We start from the raw sequence: 19,618 nt of genomic DNA, 5'->3' as shown, positions 1-19,618 counted from the left end.
AAGGCTTTTAGAATTAAAGCAATACATGGCGGGACTTGAAATGTTAACAGTCCCAAGTAACTTGTCAATTGAAATAAGACTCATCCCTAGTCATAAATAAATAATCTCTTTCCTGGTCTCACTTCCATGCCAGGATCAATATCTCTTAACATCTTACTTATTTTATTACTGCTTTTGGTTTTCTGGGACTGATTGAAAGTTGCTCAGAGGAAATCTTTGGTTTTGCTTAAGTGTCCGTGACATTTAATCATGACTTTCCTTGCAGTTTAATTCCAACCAGTCAATCAGTTAATCCACTTCAATTGATTCTGTGCTCTCTGTTATTGGCTTGCACTCATTGGGCATCCTCTGGTGTCGACTCAGCTGGGTGGCTTGTGTGAAGCTCCTCTCACACCTCTCGCACCTGGTGAAGGCAAGAGAGAAAATTGAGACCAGGGAGCTGCTCTGGGGGGGTGACGGGCTTTGTCTCATCCTGCCTAATCAGAACAGACACTCAAAAGTGGCTTCAGATTTTACTGGCTCAAGAGGTTTAATTGGTGGCTACTTCCAAGGCCTTGATGCCTATGATGGGACAAGGCCTGTCTGATTCAGAACAGAGGAATCTGTCAATAGACAGGGGGAAGGTGATTTCTCCAGAGAGGCCTGTCCTGCTGTAGCTCTGATCACTGTCAGTTCAAATAGATAAAGAACAAAAAGAGATTTTTAGGAGTGAGCCATCAAAGAAGCAGCTTGTCTGCAGTTTTCTGCTCTGTAACCCCTAGGAGAAATTGATGACAAATAGAATTTCACCTTCTGCTAATTTAAAATCCACAATTGCCTATTGGAGGAAATCACAAAGCAATAATTGTTCAGTGCTAGAACAAGAGAAAACTCTTTGTTTATCTGATCTGACCATGCAGTGGGGTTCATTTTAAATAGGCACATAGAGTTAGTGCTTACTTAATTATCTGAAAACATCCACACTATTTGAGAAATCTGTGGGTTGAGCAAGAACTCATAACAGTCACCAGTGTTTGCTTCACTGTCTTTTATGTCGTCTCTCTTTCTACCATGTCCTCTCTTTAGAGAACCATAATCTGCAACAAAAATAACATGTGAACAAATTAACAAAGCCATTGAATTTCGGAGGGGATAGTATGGGGGTTATTGCTAGCTTGCAATGAATCCCCTATCCCTGCTCTGAAAGAGAATCTATTGTATTTAATCTCCCAAATACTGCCCTCTTAATTTGCATTCTGAACACTAGATAGGGGTGTTTGATGAGTTGCAAATACGGATGCAGCAGATTCTTCTTGTATGGCACTCGCTCCAAAAGCCACCTTTGATTTAATGGTGCTGTGTGATGTTTTATCTTCAAAGAAGATTATCATAAAAGCATCACTACAATGAATTCTTCACCTTCAAAGGAGAAGTGAGGAAAACAAAGAGCTCAGCTAATTCATATTCATCTTTCCCTCTTCATTGATGTGAATGATAGAAAGTGAACTGTCACTGATATAGCTGCTTACAAAAAAAAAAAGAGAAAAGAAAGATATTTACACATATGCATAATTGTGGAATGTTCTTCACATTAGCAATTTTTAGTAAGAAAGTTCTGCTTCAGGAACATTTAGCACAGACATTACAGAGTCGTTCATCCAAGCTACTGTACCAATTTAAAATGTCAACACTTTTAAGTTGTGTTTCTTTGATTGTCTTTCATGGAATATTTTTAGCAGCCCGTTCCACTGTTAAAAACTGCACTGTGATCTTGACAAATGTAAAATGTCAGCTTTAATGTATCAGACCTATCAGCTCAATGAAAATAACTCAGAAGTATTGATTACTTAATGATTTTTGGGGTATTCATTAACGTCTATGTGCAGATCATCCACTCTCCAGAGCTCCTGAAGTGCTGATGACACATTAGTGTACTGCTGATTGTTTATTAGAAAACTGATTAGTTACTGGATTAGTGTGTCAAAATATACTACCTTTCATCGCCTGACAAACTTGCAAATTATTGTATTATTTTTATATATATATATATATATATCCATCACAGAGGCATTAGAATCAATTTTAAGGCTGGGGGGTTAACTTAGTCTGTATGAGATACTGCCATCTACTTGAACTGATAGTTTTGTTATTTTGATGTCTACGAAGACAAGCGCTTTGCTTGCTGAGTAATAGGAGGCTTGGATCCTTGCCTAACCAAGCTATAAGTGGTACAGTTGCAAAATAACCTACAAAATCAGGTGTGGCAACACCTGACTTCTAAGTGCCTGGCCAAATAAATGAAATATACTATATCAGGATGCCTAGGGGCCATGTGTGAATCGGAGAAAGACTATAAGGTGATTAAAAGACAGAGTTACTCATTAAAACGCCTGGGCATGAAGCTGTGGCAGACCTCCTTACCCTTTCTGGAGCTTGCCTGGGAGGCTAGATCTGGGCACCACGTTCACTCAGCACCTTGCATTGCTCTTGAAAACATAGAGCAAAGCCCACTGTATTCCTTTAAAATGCAAGTTCCCATCTTTTATCCACAAGCTGCTTCTGCTGTGAGAGTGCTCTAACTTCCTAGCTACAGGCTGTTCTGGAACACTTTCATACAGACACAGGAAAGAAGTATGCTAAAGAGAGACCAGAAAAGAATAAATCTCTTGCTACAAGCATCTGCTTTTTGGACAGGAGGGATGTGCGTGCCACGTGTTGCCTGCTGGTCAGGCTGTGCTGTCTGCACTATACAGTCCTTGGGCAAAAGTCACAATAAAGCCTTTAGCAAAGCACCTAAATCCCCTGGCTTTCTCATGTACCCGAGTAACCTTCAGGTAGTACCCAAGGCGCCTAGTATTTTCTAGGCACTTGCAAAGGGTGTGGATGGTGTTTCAGGACTATAGTTTTGGATATATAAGTACCTGGTTTACAGGCAGGGACCTGTATTAGGCCCCTGACTCCTCTTTTTAATGTGGTCCAGAGAAGTCGTTGCCGGATACAAACTGATAGGAAAGGTGAAGATAATAGTGTCACAGCAGTCAGCATAACTATCTCATGGTAGGTAGGAATGGGAGGAAAAGCAGGAATATTTTTTCTTTTGAATTATAATGTATTCTTTCCCTCTGTCAACCATCCTTTCCTAGCCTGTCATAGCAGAATAACCATTGCAATGACCTATGTCTATGAGACTGGTGAGCATGTTTTTGTGTGCGTGTTTCTATACTACAAGCCACACGTTTAATGTTTTCTTGGAAGATTGAATAGTAGCCAAAACAGTCAGAAAGGAAAAAGAGTCCACCTCTCCTGCGACCACTTATAAAGTAACCATGGGGCTGAGTCCAAGCCTGGCTATTAGACATACACCAAATTTTTGGTTAAGCCTCAAGTGTAGATACAAGTATTGGCAATAATGATACTTATTAACTGAGAGACCACTTAATTTCCACTTAAGCCATCTGATGGCATTTGAGAGCAATTTGAACAGCCTGACACAATGTAGATCCAAAGAAGCAATTTAAAAGTCCTCTCACAATTAGATGCCATCAGTGAAAACTGGATCCATGTTGTCTTTTTTTATAGTGTGTCCGTGTCTTCATTTTAATTGTAAGGAGTAATGATGTACTTCAACATTCAACCTCATCAAACACAAGACTTCATTCTACCACAAGGTTTCCCTGTGTGATTTGCTTGGGTGGGGGTGGTAAAATAAATGGTTCTTAAATTCACAAACAATATGAATATCAATGGGTTTTGGATATTTCTACGGTACTGGGTTTTCTGAGTTTGGTTAGATAGCCCTCGTTGTCACTGGTCTGCTTGTTTGCTTCACAGAAGCAAAAACTTCAAAACATTGACATTGAGGATTATAGACAGGATTGGTTTAATTCCCAAGTTTATGTCAACCACTGTGAAAGGCTTTGGGTGAAGAAAATGCTGAAGGTTTATTTTAGGAAAAAATATCTTCATTTGATATTTTCAAAATATACATTTTAAGATTTCATTCAAGAACTCCATTTAACACTAAATTTTAAAATTATTTGAAAGGGTTAAAAAAACCCCCCAAACCAGGTCAAAGCTGAGATGTCACTGCAAGTACAACATCTATATTCAACCTGAAATTAATGTTCCCCAGTTTTGCATTTCAGTAATAAACAATGAAAAACACCTGGGTTATCCCAATCTGAAAGAATCTTTCCTCCAATTCTTTTTGGTTGACTCCTGAATATTAGATGTTTGCATAACCCTGATTCTGCAGGCAAGTCCCTTAACTAATCTTTGATTTTGCTGAAATGGAAGAGACTGGGGGGGAAGAATGTAAGAAATAATTTTCCTTTTTCTCTTACCTTTTAATTTGCTTAAGAGATTTGTTCCCAGAGTAGCAGCCATAGTGGAGACTTCAGTAAGATAAGGATATACAAAAACTTTACAGTGGTGAGGCTGACTTGATAGCTTGTGATGACATGAAAAGAAATCCCTTCTAACTGGACCTGCAGTCCAGGCAATGCAGCTAAAGCTTTGACTACAGATAACCTCACTTAGCATTGTTATCTGTAATGAAAAGCAAATAGAAAAGTCTTCCACCATACATCCAAAGTTACCTAGGACCTACAAAGAAAGCGCCTTCTCACAGAAAAAGCTTTCTAACCAATCACAGACTTCCTCTTAAATAACAATTAATTTGAAATATCTTAAAATACTGTCACTCTATGTTCACTGTTTTTAAAACCACCTTCTGAAAATAATATGCATACAAACATGCACTTAGTGTCTGACATTGCCTGCTTAATCCATGCACACTGTAATTTGTCCAAATACCACTTACAAACATAACTGCCTTACTGCATTAGAAATAGTGAGATTGCATTCACAGTAGAAGCAAGTTAACTGTCCAGCTGACTGCCCATTTTCACCTAAGAAATTGAACTTAGTAATACCTTTAAAATTATGCCTGTTATTTTTAAAATAACTTAGCTAGAATTTAAGTAATTTAGCACTATCCGTGCACGGTTGTTCTCGTTAATAGTAAAAATACTATTCAACAGAAATATGTACATTACCACAAATAGAGACTTTTCTGAGGTACAGAAACCCTATCTCAATGGACTTTTCTTTTTTGCACATTTTTTCATAAGTGTACACTCAAAATCCCTTTGTAAACAAGTATTTAAAAAATAAATTGCATGATCAAGAGACAGAAATCTTGTTTGTCCCGTTTACGGTTCTTGTTTACCAGAGTTTGTTGAGGTTTTTTCCTAAGCTTACTTAATACCAGGTCTTGGACCCCTCCTTTTCAAAGGGGGATCTAAAAGGTGATGAGACATCAAGATGAGCTGCAGCTATCTCTTTTTCCCCCAGCAGAGAGGGTGGATCAATTTCTGGATAAGTTTTCTGTCCCTCCTCTCTCAAATGCAAGCAGTCCTGCATGGGAGGCAAATCTGCCCTTTTGAACAGCTTGCAGGATCAGGGCGTATGTGTCCCCTTATCTGACTAGCAGGGATGGGAAGATCTGCAGCTCCAGTTTTAGCTTCATGTGAAATTACTAGTCAGCTTACTGCATATACTCAAACAAGACTTCCAGAGAGAAATTAGTACTACTGCTTCTTGAGCTTAAGGAAGAAACTAAATAAAAATCTTACAAGAATAAAATTATGCCATACATCATAAAGAAGCAGTACAAAGCATTCACATTTTTTGTTGCTCTGCCCTGCACCTTTAAGAATGGGCAGATAATCCCGGAATACTTAAATACTTCAGCATAAGCAGGGCAAAACAAACAAACAAATCCCAGACCACTGCTTAACTGTAGTACATACATTAAGTCCTTTCAAAAATGAAATTGTGCTGTAGTCAAGACCATTTTGGAAAAGGGGAAAAAAATTACTAAACAAAAGGCGAAAAATAATGACTCTAAATGGGGCAAAATAGCAGATCTATTGGAAACATGACAAAAACAGGATGTTAAAGAAAAAAATTAAGTGGAGTCAACAAGGTTACACATAAGTAACACCTTAACATTAAAAGAAATCTATTTTCCATTTTGACCCGGAAACCTCTTCCATTAATTACTAAAATCTATTTACACAGCAACTAGATAAAATCAATCTGATTGCTCACACTATTTTTGGCTCACTTTCTATGGGCTCTGAGCATTCAAGAGACTGGCTCTAGAGGACTCGATGTTTAGATGCTCTGTGTTTCCGTGTTTTGCCACCTACAACACTATCCCAGCCATGATTTCTGGTATGCAAGCTCTTCTGTACTGGATATGCAGTATTTGGTTCCTGGTGCTGTCCTCTTGCCCCCAGCAGAGACATGCATGGAGGCCATGCTTCCTTTCAACCATATATGGAGGGAAAGCATCTCTACCGGTATCTCTACCAAGCTTGTTATGAGGGGTTCTGACAGGCCCCGTGGCTGAGCTCCCTTACATTAACCAGACCAAGAGCACAGTACGGCAAAAGTAGAAAAGAAAGACAAATGGAGAAAAGCAGAGGGAGGACAGACAGTCCTTGCAGAACTGGAAGAGACACACACCTTCTTCTACGCTTATACCCATTCATCCTAGGAACATCAGGTAGCTTCCAAAAGAAGTGATATCAATACATTATACATTGATACCAATACATTATTTTTCTTCCAAAGTGAGATTGTTCCAGGTACAATATCCATAAAATTTGTGCCTGTCAGTTCAGCAAGGACACAGACACAAATACGGAAAACGTGTATTCTGTCTCGGAGAACACCTCCTGTTATGTAGGTAGAGTCTTGCACAACAGAAGGTAAAATCCACCTGGATCAGCTGTGCTATGGCTGGAGGTGAGTGTAGATGGAAAATTTCTGAAAGTCAGGTGCGTGCTTGGCTTTAATTTCAGTAAACAGAAACTGCAGAAATAAGCAAAGTCTGTTTAATTAAAAACCATCTTGACCAGGTGACTTCTTTTTTTTCTTACATCTTGGACAGCTGAACGGTATCAATTTATTATTATTTTTATTCTATTATTTTTTATTATATTTATTTATTATCTTAATAAACTTATGCCACAAGCCAGAGTTGCATTTCCTATGCAGTGATTCTGAGACTAAAAAAGATGCATATTTCTCCCCCATATTTAACCAGATCCAAATTAGCTTTTATGTGACGCTCCATCTACCTCAGCATATAGACATCAAAGAATCATATTAATGTTCTTACAGCATAGCCTGTCCCAGTCTTGAGTGTATTTTCAGCTATGGTTCTCTGGCAGCAGCTTGTCATTTAATCAAAACAATCAAGTTCTCATCAGAAGACAGAAAATTGCTCAGGGCTTGCAAGGCACCCAAAACCACGCCTGGTTTAATCCTGATTTTAGCCACACCACTAACGGATTTATCTGGAGGTCTGACCTTGGCTTTCAAGGGAACCTCTGCCATGTGCTGGTACAGACCGGTGATGCTCGTGAATAGCAGCGATACATGTCCCTCTCTAATCTCAGCTGGCAAAGGCTGCTGGCTGCAAGTACTTACTTGAAGGGCTTTTCCCCAGTGTGTGTCCGGATGTGATTGTTGAGTGTTGTGGCACCAGCAAAGGCACGACCGCAGTAGCCACACTTGAAAGGCCTGTCGCTGGAGTGCGTAACTACATGGTTCCTCAGCTCTGAAGGTTGGGAGAAAGACTGGGAGCAGTGACCACACTGGTAGGGCCTGCAATGGGAAAGAGAAACACCGTGCCATCAGTGCTTTCTATTGCCATGAATGGGAAACCATATGGGCAGGAACATCTGGTCTTCCCAGTAACTTCCAAAGAGAACTGCAGGTGCACTTCTCTGGGGCTTTCTTGGGAGACACATACCCAAAACTTCATGACCGCTTTAGCAAATGTGAAATGCTTGTGCAGGAATTGACTGAGAGTCTATGGGCATCATGCCACACAAAACATAATTGAGCAAGCCAGTGAGCCTGCATTACACGTCGTATGCCTGCCTTATTTCTCCCAAGCTCAACGTGGTACTCCTTAGTCACAAAAAACTCCTCGCACATCAGAGCTAAGAGACTGACAAAATCCTCTGTCTGTTGGTGTCAGGTACAGTCTTACCTACAAATGCACGTCTGATTGTTATACCTATATCCTAGGTGGATTCTGTGACTGTTTGCAATTAAATTCTTTGGAATTGGAAAAATCTAGGGTTTTTGAGATCACCTTTTTCAATGAGAGACATTGGAAAAAATAACCACCATGTTACAATTACCTTTCTATTTTCTTACTGCTGTTGAAAATATTTGCATTTAATTAACACGTTTCTCCCATCCAGACTAAAAATGCCTTTTTTGTGATCTTGAAATGAAACCCAGAACTTAGGTTTTCCACACCACAGTTTGTTAAAAACAAGCATAACAAACAAACAAAACTGACTGAGATGTTACAAATTCAGAATCATAACAGACTGCAAACATAGAAAGAAAAAGATACAAGACAGCAAGGTGAGACAGGACTGCTGAAATGCAAATACCATTGCTAACTAAAATAAAATGTGAAAAAAACAGTGTTTAAATATTTCAGTTTGGTTAAAGTGATTTAATATCAACATCTTACAGGGTTTTTTTCATTTTCACATTTGATTTAAGTTAGTGACAGAGTCCTACATGCTCATCAGATTTTTTGTTAAGAAAATTAAGAATTGTTCTAGAGGGTTATTAATGATTTTTACCCTGCACAACGTTTTAAGGCACAGCTCTTGATGTCTGCATTTCTAGAGCCAATGGCCAACACCAACTTAATTGCTCTCTCTTTAATAAATGTATATGTTTAAATGGCTAGAAACCAAAACTAAAGGGAAGAAGACAACGGTGACCAAGCATGTACAATTCAATTAAGTGCAAAATAAAGCGAACTATCTCATTTGTCAAGTGAACTGCTTAATTGTGGCTACTTGCATCACTGAACACAAATACTATTATTTTACAGTGCTTCAGAGCACTGAACCCTGATTGTAGAATTTTTTAGCTTGATTAATAGCTCAGTATTGGTCAATAACTCAATAGCTTACAATTTTAATTACTTATATTTGAAAATCTAACTGCTCTCCAACAAGTTTGAAAGAAATATATAAAAGCTGTGGAAAGGTTACTTAACCTAGATGATATGGCCTTAAAAAATTACATGAATATATGTAAAATAATATTTTAAGAAAAAAATAAGTACTGAATATCTGTTTCTCATATTGGAAGACAAGTAGTAACATGCCCAGTCTTCTCCTTTTTTGAAGTGCACGGTTAATTTGCACGGAAAATATTTATCAAACTTGACATGAAAATTCAAGTGCTGGTAAAACAAAGATGATTTGTGAATGCAGACTTATTTGTTTGGGTATTTTCAAATCAAACACTTTTAAGCAAAAAGAACACATTAAGATATTCTGTATCCAAGAAACATTGATTTTTTAATAGTGAAAGGGACCATTAACATCTATTAGCCTCTGGTTATCTATTTTTAACAGCTACCACAATAAATGATACAACACTATATAAAACCAATTAATCTTTTATTTTTTTAACAGTCAATGTGATTAATTTCATACTGTGAAAAGTCACACCGTAACTTGTCTGTAAATAGTCAAAATTCCAAACCAGTTATAACTGAACATTGTGATGCCAAGTAAAATGTTTTTACCCCCTACATTGGCTCCGAACAAATTTCTTGTTTACAAAGGATATTAATATATGTACTTAGAATACATTTCACTGGCTGATGCTCAAGAAAAAGAGCCCTGTAAAAAATCACCTATTGTTAGATCACTTTGACTATTTTTTCCATTCATCCATATCTTGGGAGAACAACCATTAAAGAAGTTACCCTTCTCTTTGCAGTGGATGCATTTCTCCAGTGTATACACAGGCAATTCTGATTAATACTAAAATGGGCAGAATAAGTAATTTTTCAAGCTAGATACATGGCACACACTAAACAAAGCTCATTTTAAAAAGAAAGCCTATAAATGCATTGAAACACTGTAACAATTTAAAAATGCTGTATCTAATTTGCACAATTGCAGATTCAAATATGCCACATTTTGACAACTTTTGGATACTACTATTTTTTTCCTAGAGAAAAAAAAGTCATTCAATAAGTATAAAAGTTATCATTTTGTTCTCTGGTAACCCTTTTACTGTGCTCAGAAATTCTTCTTGGCAGAAAATAAAATCAATACATTGTTTTTAAAAAAAAAATGAAAGTGGTGCAGAAGGACTGAACATGAGCAATGCTCGGTTCAGTGAGTACATTGACACGGGCAGAGCAGGGCTGTCTTTGATGTAGCAGTTACGTCTTCTGCCATCACTTTGGTCTGCACTGGGACAATGAATTAAGATGGTGACCTCTTTATAGCAGAGGTCTGCAGACAGAAGGACCAGGGACATAGTGACAAAAACGGTGGTCTTCATAGGCTGTATTTTCAAATATGTGCTGCTAGACTGAATGCAGTCCCAGCCCAGAAAAACTCGTTTCCACTGTAATAACCGAAAACATATTGTACCTTCTTGAGCTTCCAGGTATCTTTGTGAATATAAGCCTAGCTGTGTCACAGACCAGATGTGTGTTGATGCTCCAGAAAATTAATCTTCAAACAAAATGGATGTCAGTCACTTCATATGTGAAAGCCTACGTAACTAAAATATTCCTTTGCAGATGTACAGACAGATTTGCAAGCATGAAAGTAATCAGTTTGATGAAACAGGTGTACCAGGGCCTCAAAGTACATGCTGACTATCTGAAGAAATATATTTTTCTATAAAAATTTGTTCTCCAGCTATCATGTACCAGAAAAAACATAGTTTTGAATGTCTTCATCATTGCAATTTCTACAAAGGATCTTGTAGGCCCTTCCAGATGTAAATCAAGCCTGATCAAAATCTTCTCATATAGTATTTTTAAGTTACATTTAAGAACAGCTAAACTGATGTATAGCAATGTGCAGTTGAGAATGATGTGCTGACAGCCATCAAAAGCAGTTCTAATGTTTTTCATTAAACACCCAGCTACATATTTTTCTAGTTCTCTGTCTTCCTGTCTGAGCTTAAAGGAAGGAAATCTGCTTACCTAGAAGCAAATTCTCCTGTCAGACAAATTACACTGTTGTCATTAACCCCATGCACCATCAATCAGTTATATCTAGCTTTACTATCATGTAGAGTCCACCAGCTTTTTCTAGCGACCCTAATCTTACAGTCCCTGACTATATGATGGCCCACTATAGGAACACAGGACATTTAAAGTGAAATTCAGAAAGGAGTAACTGTAACGTAATAGTTTTCAGGTTTTGTAGTTATTTAGATTTTGAACTTTACCAAGTTTTTCAAGTTACGTTTTCAAAATTAAACCAGTCAAGGATACTTTTTGCTCCCTAATTTAGACAACCTCTTGAATGATTTTGCTGGTTTGTGATGTCTTTTCCCGTCTTACAGTTTTCTCACTTTTGTAGCTGATTTTGTCTGAGTGAAACAACATCATGTATAGGACCAGTACAAAACCCATGTTCCCCTATGAGGCTTATTGAACCTCACCAAAGCTCATGCTTTGTGCAGGGGATAGGGAACACTTTGGGCACCATGCAGCAGTGGGGATGGCAGAGCTGGACCCACTGGGCGTTCTGGGTTCGTCTCTTACAAATGTTTGTGGAGGAACTAGCAAAAGCAGAAAGTTAGTGCACTTGAAGTGTTTTCAAACTTCTGAAGCTGTCAGGGAGAGGTGCTGCTCTGTACACCCTTTGTTATTAACTATGAGTACTGGGAGTTTGCAAACCTTTGTGAAAAGATTATGCAAGAACAAGCATTAAATTCAGCATGATGTTTACTTTAATTGAGCAATATTCCATAGCCACTCTATAAACAGAAATAGACAACCCTTGCTCACAACATCACTTTTTTTAGGTCTGTTCTGGGAGATGTTTAAATTGATTAATGGACTTGGGGAGAACATAAAGGTCAAAGACACAGAACCTATAAAGAAAAAGATAAACACAAAATGGGCTGAGCCATGATCTTAAAGAAAAGGATCTATTAAATTGACAACTTCAGACTTCAAGCTCCTGTTTTTAAAAAAAACCCTCACAATTCAATATTGAGGTGCTACAGCAAAACATGAGTACGATAATATCTTTTGAGTAAACAAGAATTGCAAGGGCCAGATAATATCCACAATCTGTCAGCCACAGACACACTTATAGAGTGGGGTTTCCTCAAATTATCAGCTTAAATACACGGCAATCAATGAGAATATGTATCACACAGATGTACATGTTGTATATGAAAATGTGCCACAGACAGCTCTTGGGAACTGCAGCCCCCTGCCTTCCCTCAACACCAATACATCCTGAATCTGGTGATCATAGTGAGAAAGAAGAAAGATGTCATTAAAAGAGACTGTGTCATTATCAGAAAAGTGGTTGCTGTTTAAAAAAAAAAAATTAAAAATATTGCTTTAAAAATGATGCACTGTGATCAAAGCCTTTTGGTTACCCCTCCCCCCCCAAATAGGATTGTTGGGAATTTCTGCAGCAGGGGGAGGAAAAAACCAAAAACAAAAACAAAGCAGAAGAAAAAATAGATTTCTGACTCCTGCTTCAAGAAACAGTTGCTCAAACTGCTTCTGTCTGGGCAAGGCTTAAAAAAGGTCCCAAAGGCTCAGAAAGTCCCACAATTCAAACCTTGATGGATTTAAATCTTCACCTCCCACACCCACTCCAACCCCAATTACCATTAAGTTCGAAGAGAAGCCTTACAAAATATAACAAGCTAAAAAAAATCTCGGTGGAAAGGGAGAAGTAAATTATACGTAAACCAGTAAATAATTTAAAGTTAATGTTAATTTTAATTTAAATAAAAATCCTAATCTTAATCTAAAACAACAAACACAGTAGATTATTAATTTAATAATTCTCCCTATTTTGGATTCATGGTTTTTTAAATTTATTTTTATTTATTAAATCATCTGCCTGTTAAATAGGACCATTTTTTTCTTACTGCCTAATGGAATTAAGTATATTTTGGCCTTTTTTAATGTCTGCTCTCATTCAGATGTTTTCTGAATCTAAATGGCTTTAAAGTAATTTCTTTTTTTTAATTTCTCAAGCCCCAAGTAGTCTGCTTTTCTCTAATTTCAGTCCATTAATTGGACTCCTGTATAGATTCAAAGATGTTTTCCCTGCACCTCATGCTGTAGGTAATCAGCATTGTTGAAAAACAAATACAAAGGCAGAAGAGGTAGTCTAAACTCATTTCCTAGAGAATACAGCCCCTGCTGCTTCAGTCACATCAAAGTTATAGTGGCTGGTGTGCTCACAAATTGCTGACAATAAATGGGGAGCTGTTTATCAGCCAGAGCGGTGCTGCAGTTATCATTGAGAAAATACAAACCAGAGAGTTGCACCCAGTACTTCAGGCTGGCAGGCAGGTATTCTTTCACAAATCACACCTTATTTTCTTGTCTTCAGGAAATTTTGTACAACACTTTACGAATTTTTCATCCGGAGAAACGCAATATGTTTAAGAAACCAAAGACAACTCTTTTCTAGCCACTGTATCACTAACCAGCTCGTCTACTGGTACCTGCTAAAAGACAAAAAGCTGCCCATGATGTAAGCTCAAACTGTAATGATTTCTAACCGGGGATATGAGAACACAGATCCTAGGGTAGTTATGATCTGCAGTAACTATTATTCTGGTAATTTCAAACACTGAACGAACTGCAGTGAGCTTAAAGAGATTCATGTGACTGACGTCCCACACAACGCTCTAAAGACAACCTATCGGGAAATGCTTTTACAGCAGTTACGCTGACGGCACACCTTGTGGGAACAAAGAAGGCATTACAAAACTGGCCTCCACAAGGAGTCTGCACAATTTATTTAATGAAAACATAGAGATGTGAGCCATTTTTCAGTACACAGGGAACACAGGTGTCACAGAACAGAGCACTGCAGTATCTAGTATTTATGCAACAGTATCTTGCAATCTCATTTAGGTTTTATGCTTTCTATATAACACAAGAGAAAAAGTTTCTTAAGAACAGGATTCACAAAACCCAACAAGCCAAAGAAGAAATCAGCTAAATTAGCCAGTATCAATATTGACAAAAAGGCGTTAGCTATTATGTTCCGAATCTTCCTGAAAGCTTCTGGGATTCAACACTCAGAGTCTTTACTTACCTCCTCTCCACCCCAGTCCTCCCCAAATCTGCTGAGTCCTTTCTCTAATCACCCTTTGCTCTCTTTGCTCCTGGGGGAGCCAACTTGTCTTCTGATCAAGATAATTTTCCTACTGTGTTGTAGGGTATTCTGAGCTAAAAATGCTCTACACTTTCTTGCTGAAGCTGTTCTGCATGGACAAATTAGGTAGGCACAGGAGAGACAAAACAGTAAGACGTCACAAATCAGTAACCTACTAATAAGGGTGTTCACCTCTAAGGGGGAAGACTTAAAATCCAGCCTGTGTTTCAGGCAATATTTGACACAAGATACTTAGGAGAAAATAAATAAAAATAAATAAAAATTAAAAAATCAAATCTCTCACCTCCAAGATGACAGACCTAATTGTAGGATAGACTTATCCTCATTTTCTCTCTCTGACAAAATGAATATTTAACTATCCCTTAGAGTGCAGAACAGCCCCATTAGGAGAGACCCTTCTTGCATTAACTATTATCTGCAGCTTGGTTCTTCATAAAGGAAGACAGGTTCGAGTGAAGGAAAGGATGAAATCTAGGCATCACATCTGGTTGGATGAATCACTGAAAAAGTATGTGGGGGTGCCTCACAACATATCTCTTCTAGACTCCCTGACACAGCATTTTATGCTTTACAGTATGCTTAGGATACTTTAATACTGGAAACATAAGAGTCCATGAAACTTAGGGGAATAGACCTTTCGGGACCTATATTCTACATTGTGGCACTTAAATTGGCAGTTGTGTCCTACAGCTTCCTTAGCATGGCGTTTGTTTCTGCTAAGGCCCGCATAAAATTCAGAAAATGTTGAAAGGGCTTGTTTGCATTCACAATATTATCAACTCTTTAAATTCTATGAAGCTTTGCATGGAACCTAGTTTGCCCCTATTGTGTTTGACATTTCTTCCTGGAAAACTGGATTTATGCTTCAGTATCCCCACACCCACAGAATCACACAAGCATATGTGTACACGTAGATAACCACGTACACAAAGAGACATAAACATGCATACAAACACACACACAGACTCACTGTTGACTATTTTTTGGTAGTGTTTTGGTTAAACGTAATTCACAATTAAATGCTGCTTTTAGAACAACCTTCCAGGGATTCAGCTGTTCTGCTCAAACCTTCTTCACAGCTGAAGAAGAGACAAAACTTGGGCAGCCTTTTTTTATTGAATTAATTTGATCTTTGTCTTTTCTCCTGCCAGCTATCAAAATTGTCAAATAAACCAACTTTGATTCATAAATAATGGTTCCATTATATTTACTGTGCCACCGGTCAGAGTACCTGAAATTTTAATTCACTTGTTCAGCTAAATTTCATCCTCAGTTCACGGCCATAAAATTCTGTATTGACAAACTTTCAAACCAACTTTGACTCTGAGGTATCTAGTCAACATTTTTCTTCTGTGTGGATATTAGTTTATTGAATAAGTGGCATCTGTTTTCCTCCACATCACTAGTGGAGTAGGTATTTCCTTTTGACAGCTTTGCACAATTTATGGGTTTGCATGCTCTGAAGAAAAATAGTACTAAGCAAAAAATTCCAATTCATTACCTCTTAGTACTTAATTAAGTTCATACACATTGCACACTATAGGTGAACCCTGAAATGACTGTGACAGCCACTGAGCAACAAGTTAGATTATCTTTGGAAGACAGAGAGACTTTTAATTATCTTGACCTCATTTTTCCATCTATGATATTCATAAATTTTTCTTCTATTTTGTTGCCTCCATCAGATGTACCAAACCATTCTGAAAACAAGATTATATCCTTAGCTATTTCCTTTTATCTGCACATTTAGGCACCAAATGTTTTTACAAATAGTGAAGTCAAGCAATGTTTTTTATCGGCTTACTTCACACAGCTGCAGATGAATTATGTCGTACAGGCTCCTCCTAATAATGGTTTGGTTTTGGAAATGATAACAGCTTGATAAAAGAAGAAAGCAGTGGATCTGGCTATCAGTAGATACAGAAATAAAGAGATCCTGGGCTTTACCTGTCAGGGTTCTGCGTACACACATGCATCTGTAAGAGGATCCGCTGGGTGAAAGTCTTAAAGCATTGCCCACATTTCCAAAGATGCCAGTCACTGAACTCAGAATTTAGTTGGCTTGTTGAAGTTGGGCTTGCAAGAACTCGTTGGTTTTTGACACTGATCTGGTTAAATCCTGACTCGATGGACCCAGACTTATCCAGGAGAGAAAAATTTCTGCTACACGGAGTCTGTGGAAATACTATGGATCGCTGTGGAGTGGCAGGGGATAGTTTGCTACTTTTATTAAATGGCTGTAGGGTGTCTTGTCTGGACATGGCCTCCATTACAGTCGAAGGGACATTCACTGGGAGAAAACAAGAAAAGTAAATAAGATCCTTTTTATGCCTTTTTAAAACTAATACACTGTTGGGAGACACCAAAAAAAATACCAACATCCATTTTCTTGAACACTAGAATTAAACAACTTTATTTTAACAATGCACAAAAAAAATGGGCTTGAATGAGACAGTGATCTGAATGGATGATGCTGATTCTGTGACACTGAAATGAAAACTCATGCAAAGGGGTGTCTGAGACTGAAAGGACTCAGAGAAGCCTGACTGTGATATACATTTATTGCACAACAGGATTGTCATCTCAAAGAAAATGCTGCTGCACTTGTGATACCCTGACTCTGCATGTTGCAGTCAGCATGTCCAATTGCTATATCACAGACAAGCATGAATTTTGAGAGCATGGGGAAAAAAATCCTTGCTCAGACACTCCTTGAGATACAGCAGGGCTTAAATATCTACTGCAGCAATAGTTCCCTTATCCTCTTAAAGGGCAGCCACTAAGGATATTATACTATTACATCTCACAAATAGTCATACAGCCAATACAATACAAAGCCAGTGACTTCACCGTGACTCGTATGATTAAGGCTAATAGCAGTTAGATCACCATGAGACAATGCAAAGTACAGGCAGAGATATCTTTGTGCATCAATTTCCCACCTACAAAATAGGAACAAAAATTATTTCTAGTCCCATGAAGGTCTTATGATCATCAATTGACTATGGCTTACAAGGCACTCAGATATTTCAGCAACAAATGCAATACCCTGTTCTCACAAAGAACTGATTTAGTGCTGAATTTGGATGTTGCATGATAAGGAAGGCAGGAGGTCAAACATATAGAAGAAACTGGAACATCTGCCTCACTCCTTGAGTACCATCTAGATCATGCAGTGAATGAAACAAGGGTCCTATGGAAAAATGGGGTCAGCTAATGAAAGATTGTACCATAATGCAAAAAGAAACATAATTTAGGCCACCTGGGCACAGTACCTTCTCATGCTTTCTAATTTTGGCACGCTCAACCTCATGAGATAATATTTTAATGGAGATTTTTAAATTAAATATGGTGTATGCATATGTCTAAGTCTACATACGTTCACACATTTTGTTACTGTCACAATGTGTTTATATGTATATATCCACATGTAGGTACATAGCACCTACTAAACAGGTGATTAGAAACTGCAACTCTGTTTAGGTAAGTCATGATGATAGATTTCTAAGAGCAAATATGAAAATTAAATTTCAGTTGTGAGCTGGAATCATCCAACATTATTTAGTATACAATAAAAATGTACTGCAAACTGATGTTTTGGTAATACCTTAAATAATGCCAGTTACTTCACAGAGTTATTTTCTAATAGCTTCCAGCAATTGTAATAACTCCAATATTATAATATTGCATACTATTTAATTTACTTAAGTTGAGGTCCTTCCTAAGCTAGTCTTTTCTGGAGTATCTGAGGACCTGATTTCTAAGTAGAGCTACATCCATGTGGCTGTCTATCACCAGTTTCCAGACATGTAATATGTATTCTATGTCTCTCTTCAGTACAAGGTGCAATTTGTATACTTTCATTTTGCCCCAACATTCTCACACAAGAAGCAGACCACTTTTTCTTTTTTTTAAACTGTATTCATAAAAGTCCACAGAAGCAATAAGATCAGTATATTAAAGACCTAAGGAATATAGGCAGAGTTTGTACTGGGTAAAAATACCCCTGTGCAGAAGATAAGCAGAAGGTCTACTCTGAGGGCTTAAGTGGCACTTAGGTCATATACGAGCCTGCAGCTGGCTCCATGCTCAGAGATGAATTTCATCTACTCATGTCAGTCTCTCTGTGGATGAAACTCTGGTTTCTCTCACAGCAAAATAGCAAGTGACAATATTTAGAGATTTTAACCATAATGCTTTGTTTTTCAAATAATGGTTTTGTAAGCTTCAGCTCATGAAAGAAAAAATAATATTTCTATATTGTACACTGCAGAGCATGAGTTTTATCAGCAAACATTACTGCTAGTAATTAAACTTCTTTTAAGCTTTTCTGAAGCTCAACAGATTTGAAAACTCAAGATGAAAAAGGATGGAGTTTTTTGACAGTTTAATCCCTGCTATCTTGCTGTTTTATAGCTGCATGGTTCAGTATTTAAGTTGCTACGAGACACAAGTTCAGCCTAGCATTGCTGTTTAAGTATCAAGTACTTGACCAAAAAAATACATCTTCTATGTAATTGATTAAGCGTGGCCAGCCACAGCGTTACTTTAGACCAAAGTCAATCAGGCATCCATTATTGGTTTCTTCCACCACGTAGATACACATAGCTGTCAAAATGGAAGAGAGGTCTTTGATGCAAGCTCTAATCAAGTTCCACACACAAACAGTGAAACTGAAGGGCGTGCTTGGATCATTCGTTCCCATTACAGACAAAGGTATCCAGCACTAGATTGCACTGGGTCTGCGTTGTAAGTTACATGCTTAATTTTGTGACAATTCCTAGCAAACTAAAATATTGATAAGGGGTAGAAGAATGGATGGAAATGGCGATGGCCAGGTTGGAATGGAGGTTCATTGTCATTTCAGGCTACTTACATTCAGTCTGTATTTAGAGAAGCTGGCTTTTTTATTTTAACCACAAGGATCTCATCTCAACAATCAGTCAGACAAAGCTTTTCTCAACATACTCAGTGGTAACAGAATGAAGAGTCACTAACAGAGGCCTCAGACCTGCAATGCATTACTGTTTTGGCAAGACAGTCTCTTGTGATAGGTCTGATAACAATGGAGAGGGCCAAGCAAATCGGTTAAGAATAGACTAGGAATGAATCACTTATAAGGAAGAGTGATCCTACACACTACCAAGCTATGTGGGGCTGCCATGGTGGGAAATCTGCTATTTAATTGCACATACCTGCACACTTTCAAACACCTCTGTTTATTTAGGCAACCATACTATGGCTTTGCACAGTTTAAGTGTACCAGCTTCAGGGTTTTATTTTGTACACATCAAGCTACCTTAAATATATAACCACTTTCATTTAGTATGTCTTAAAATACTTTAGGAATATAGCTGATTAGGTATGAAACAGGAATTCTG

The 19,618-nt window shown here is 37.8% G+C and overlaps 1 protein-coding gene across 1 annotated transcript in view; it reads right to left on the bottom strand.

The window, feature by feature from the left end:
- Positions 1 to 288: 288 nt before the first annotated feature.
- Positions 289 to 19,618, bottom strand: part of PRDM6 (PR/SET domain 6) — a 72,394-nt gene continuing 53,064 nt past the window's right edge. The window contains exons 5-7 of the mRNA XM_009284157.1: positions 16,185 to 16,527; positions 7,483 to 7,659; positions 289 to 403 (exon numbers count right to left, since the gene is read on the bottom strand). Of these exons, the coding sequence (XP_009282432.1) occupies positions 289 to 403; positions 7,483 to 7,659; positions 16,185 to 16,527 (635 nt within the window). The remainder of the gene's footprint in view (positions 404 to 7,482; positions 7,660 to 16,184; positions 16,528 to 19,618) is intronic.

This window comes from Aptenodytes forsteri, unplaced genomic scaffold, assembly GCF_000699145.1.
Source record: "Aptenodytes forsteri isolate BGI_AS27 unplaced genomic scaffold, ASM69914v1 Scaffold69, whole genome shotgun sequence".
NCBI classification, from domain to species: domain Eukaryota; kingdom Metazoa; phylum Chordata; class Aves; order Sphenisciformes; family Spheniscidae; genus Aptenodytes; species Aptenodytes forsteri.
Note: the sequence above shows the minus strand (reverse complement) of the source record. Positions and strands in the feature narration are given on the sequence as shown.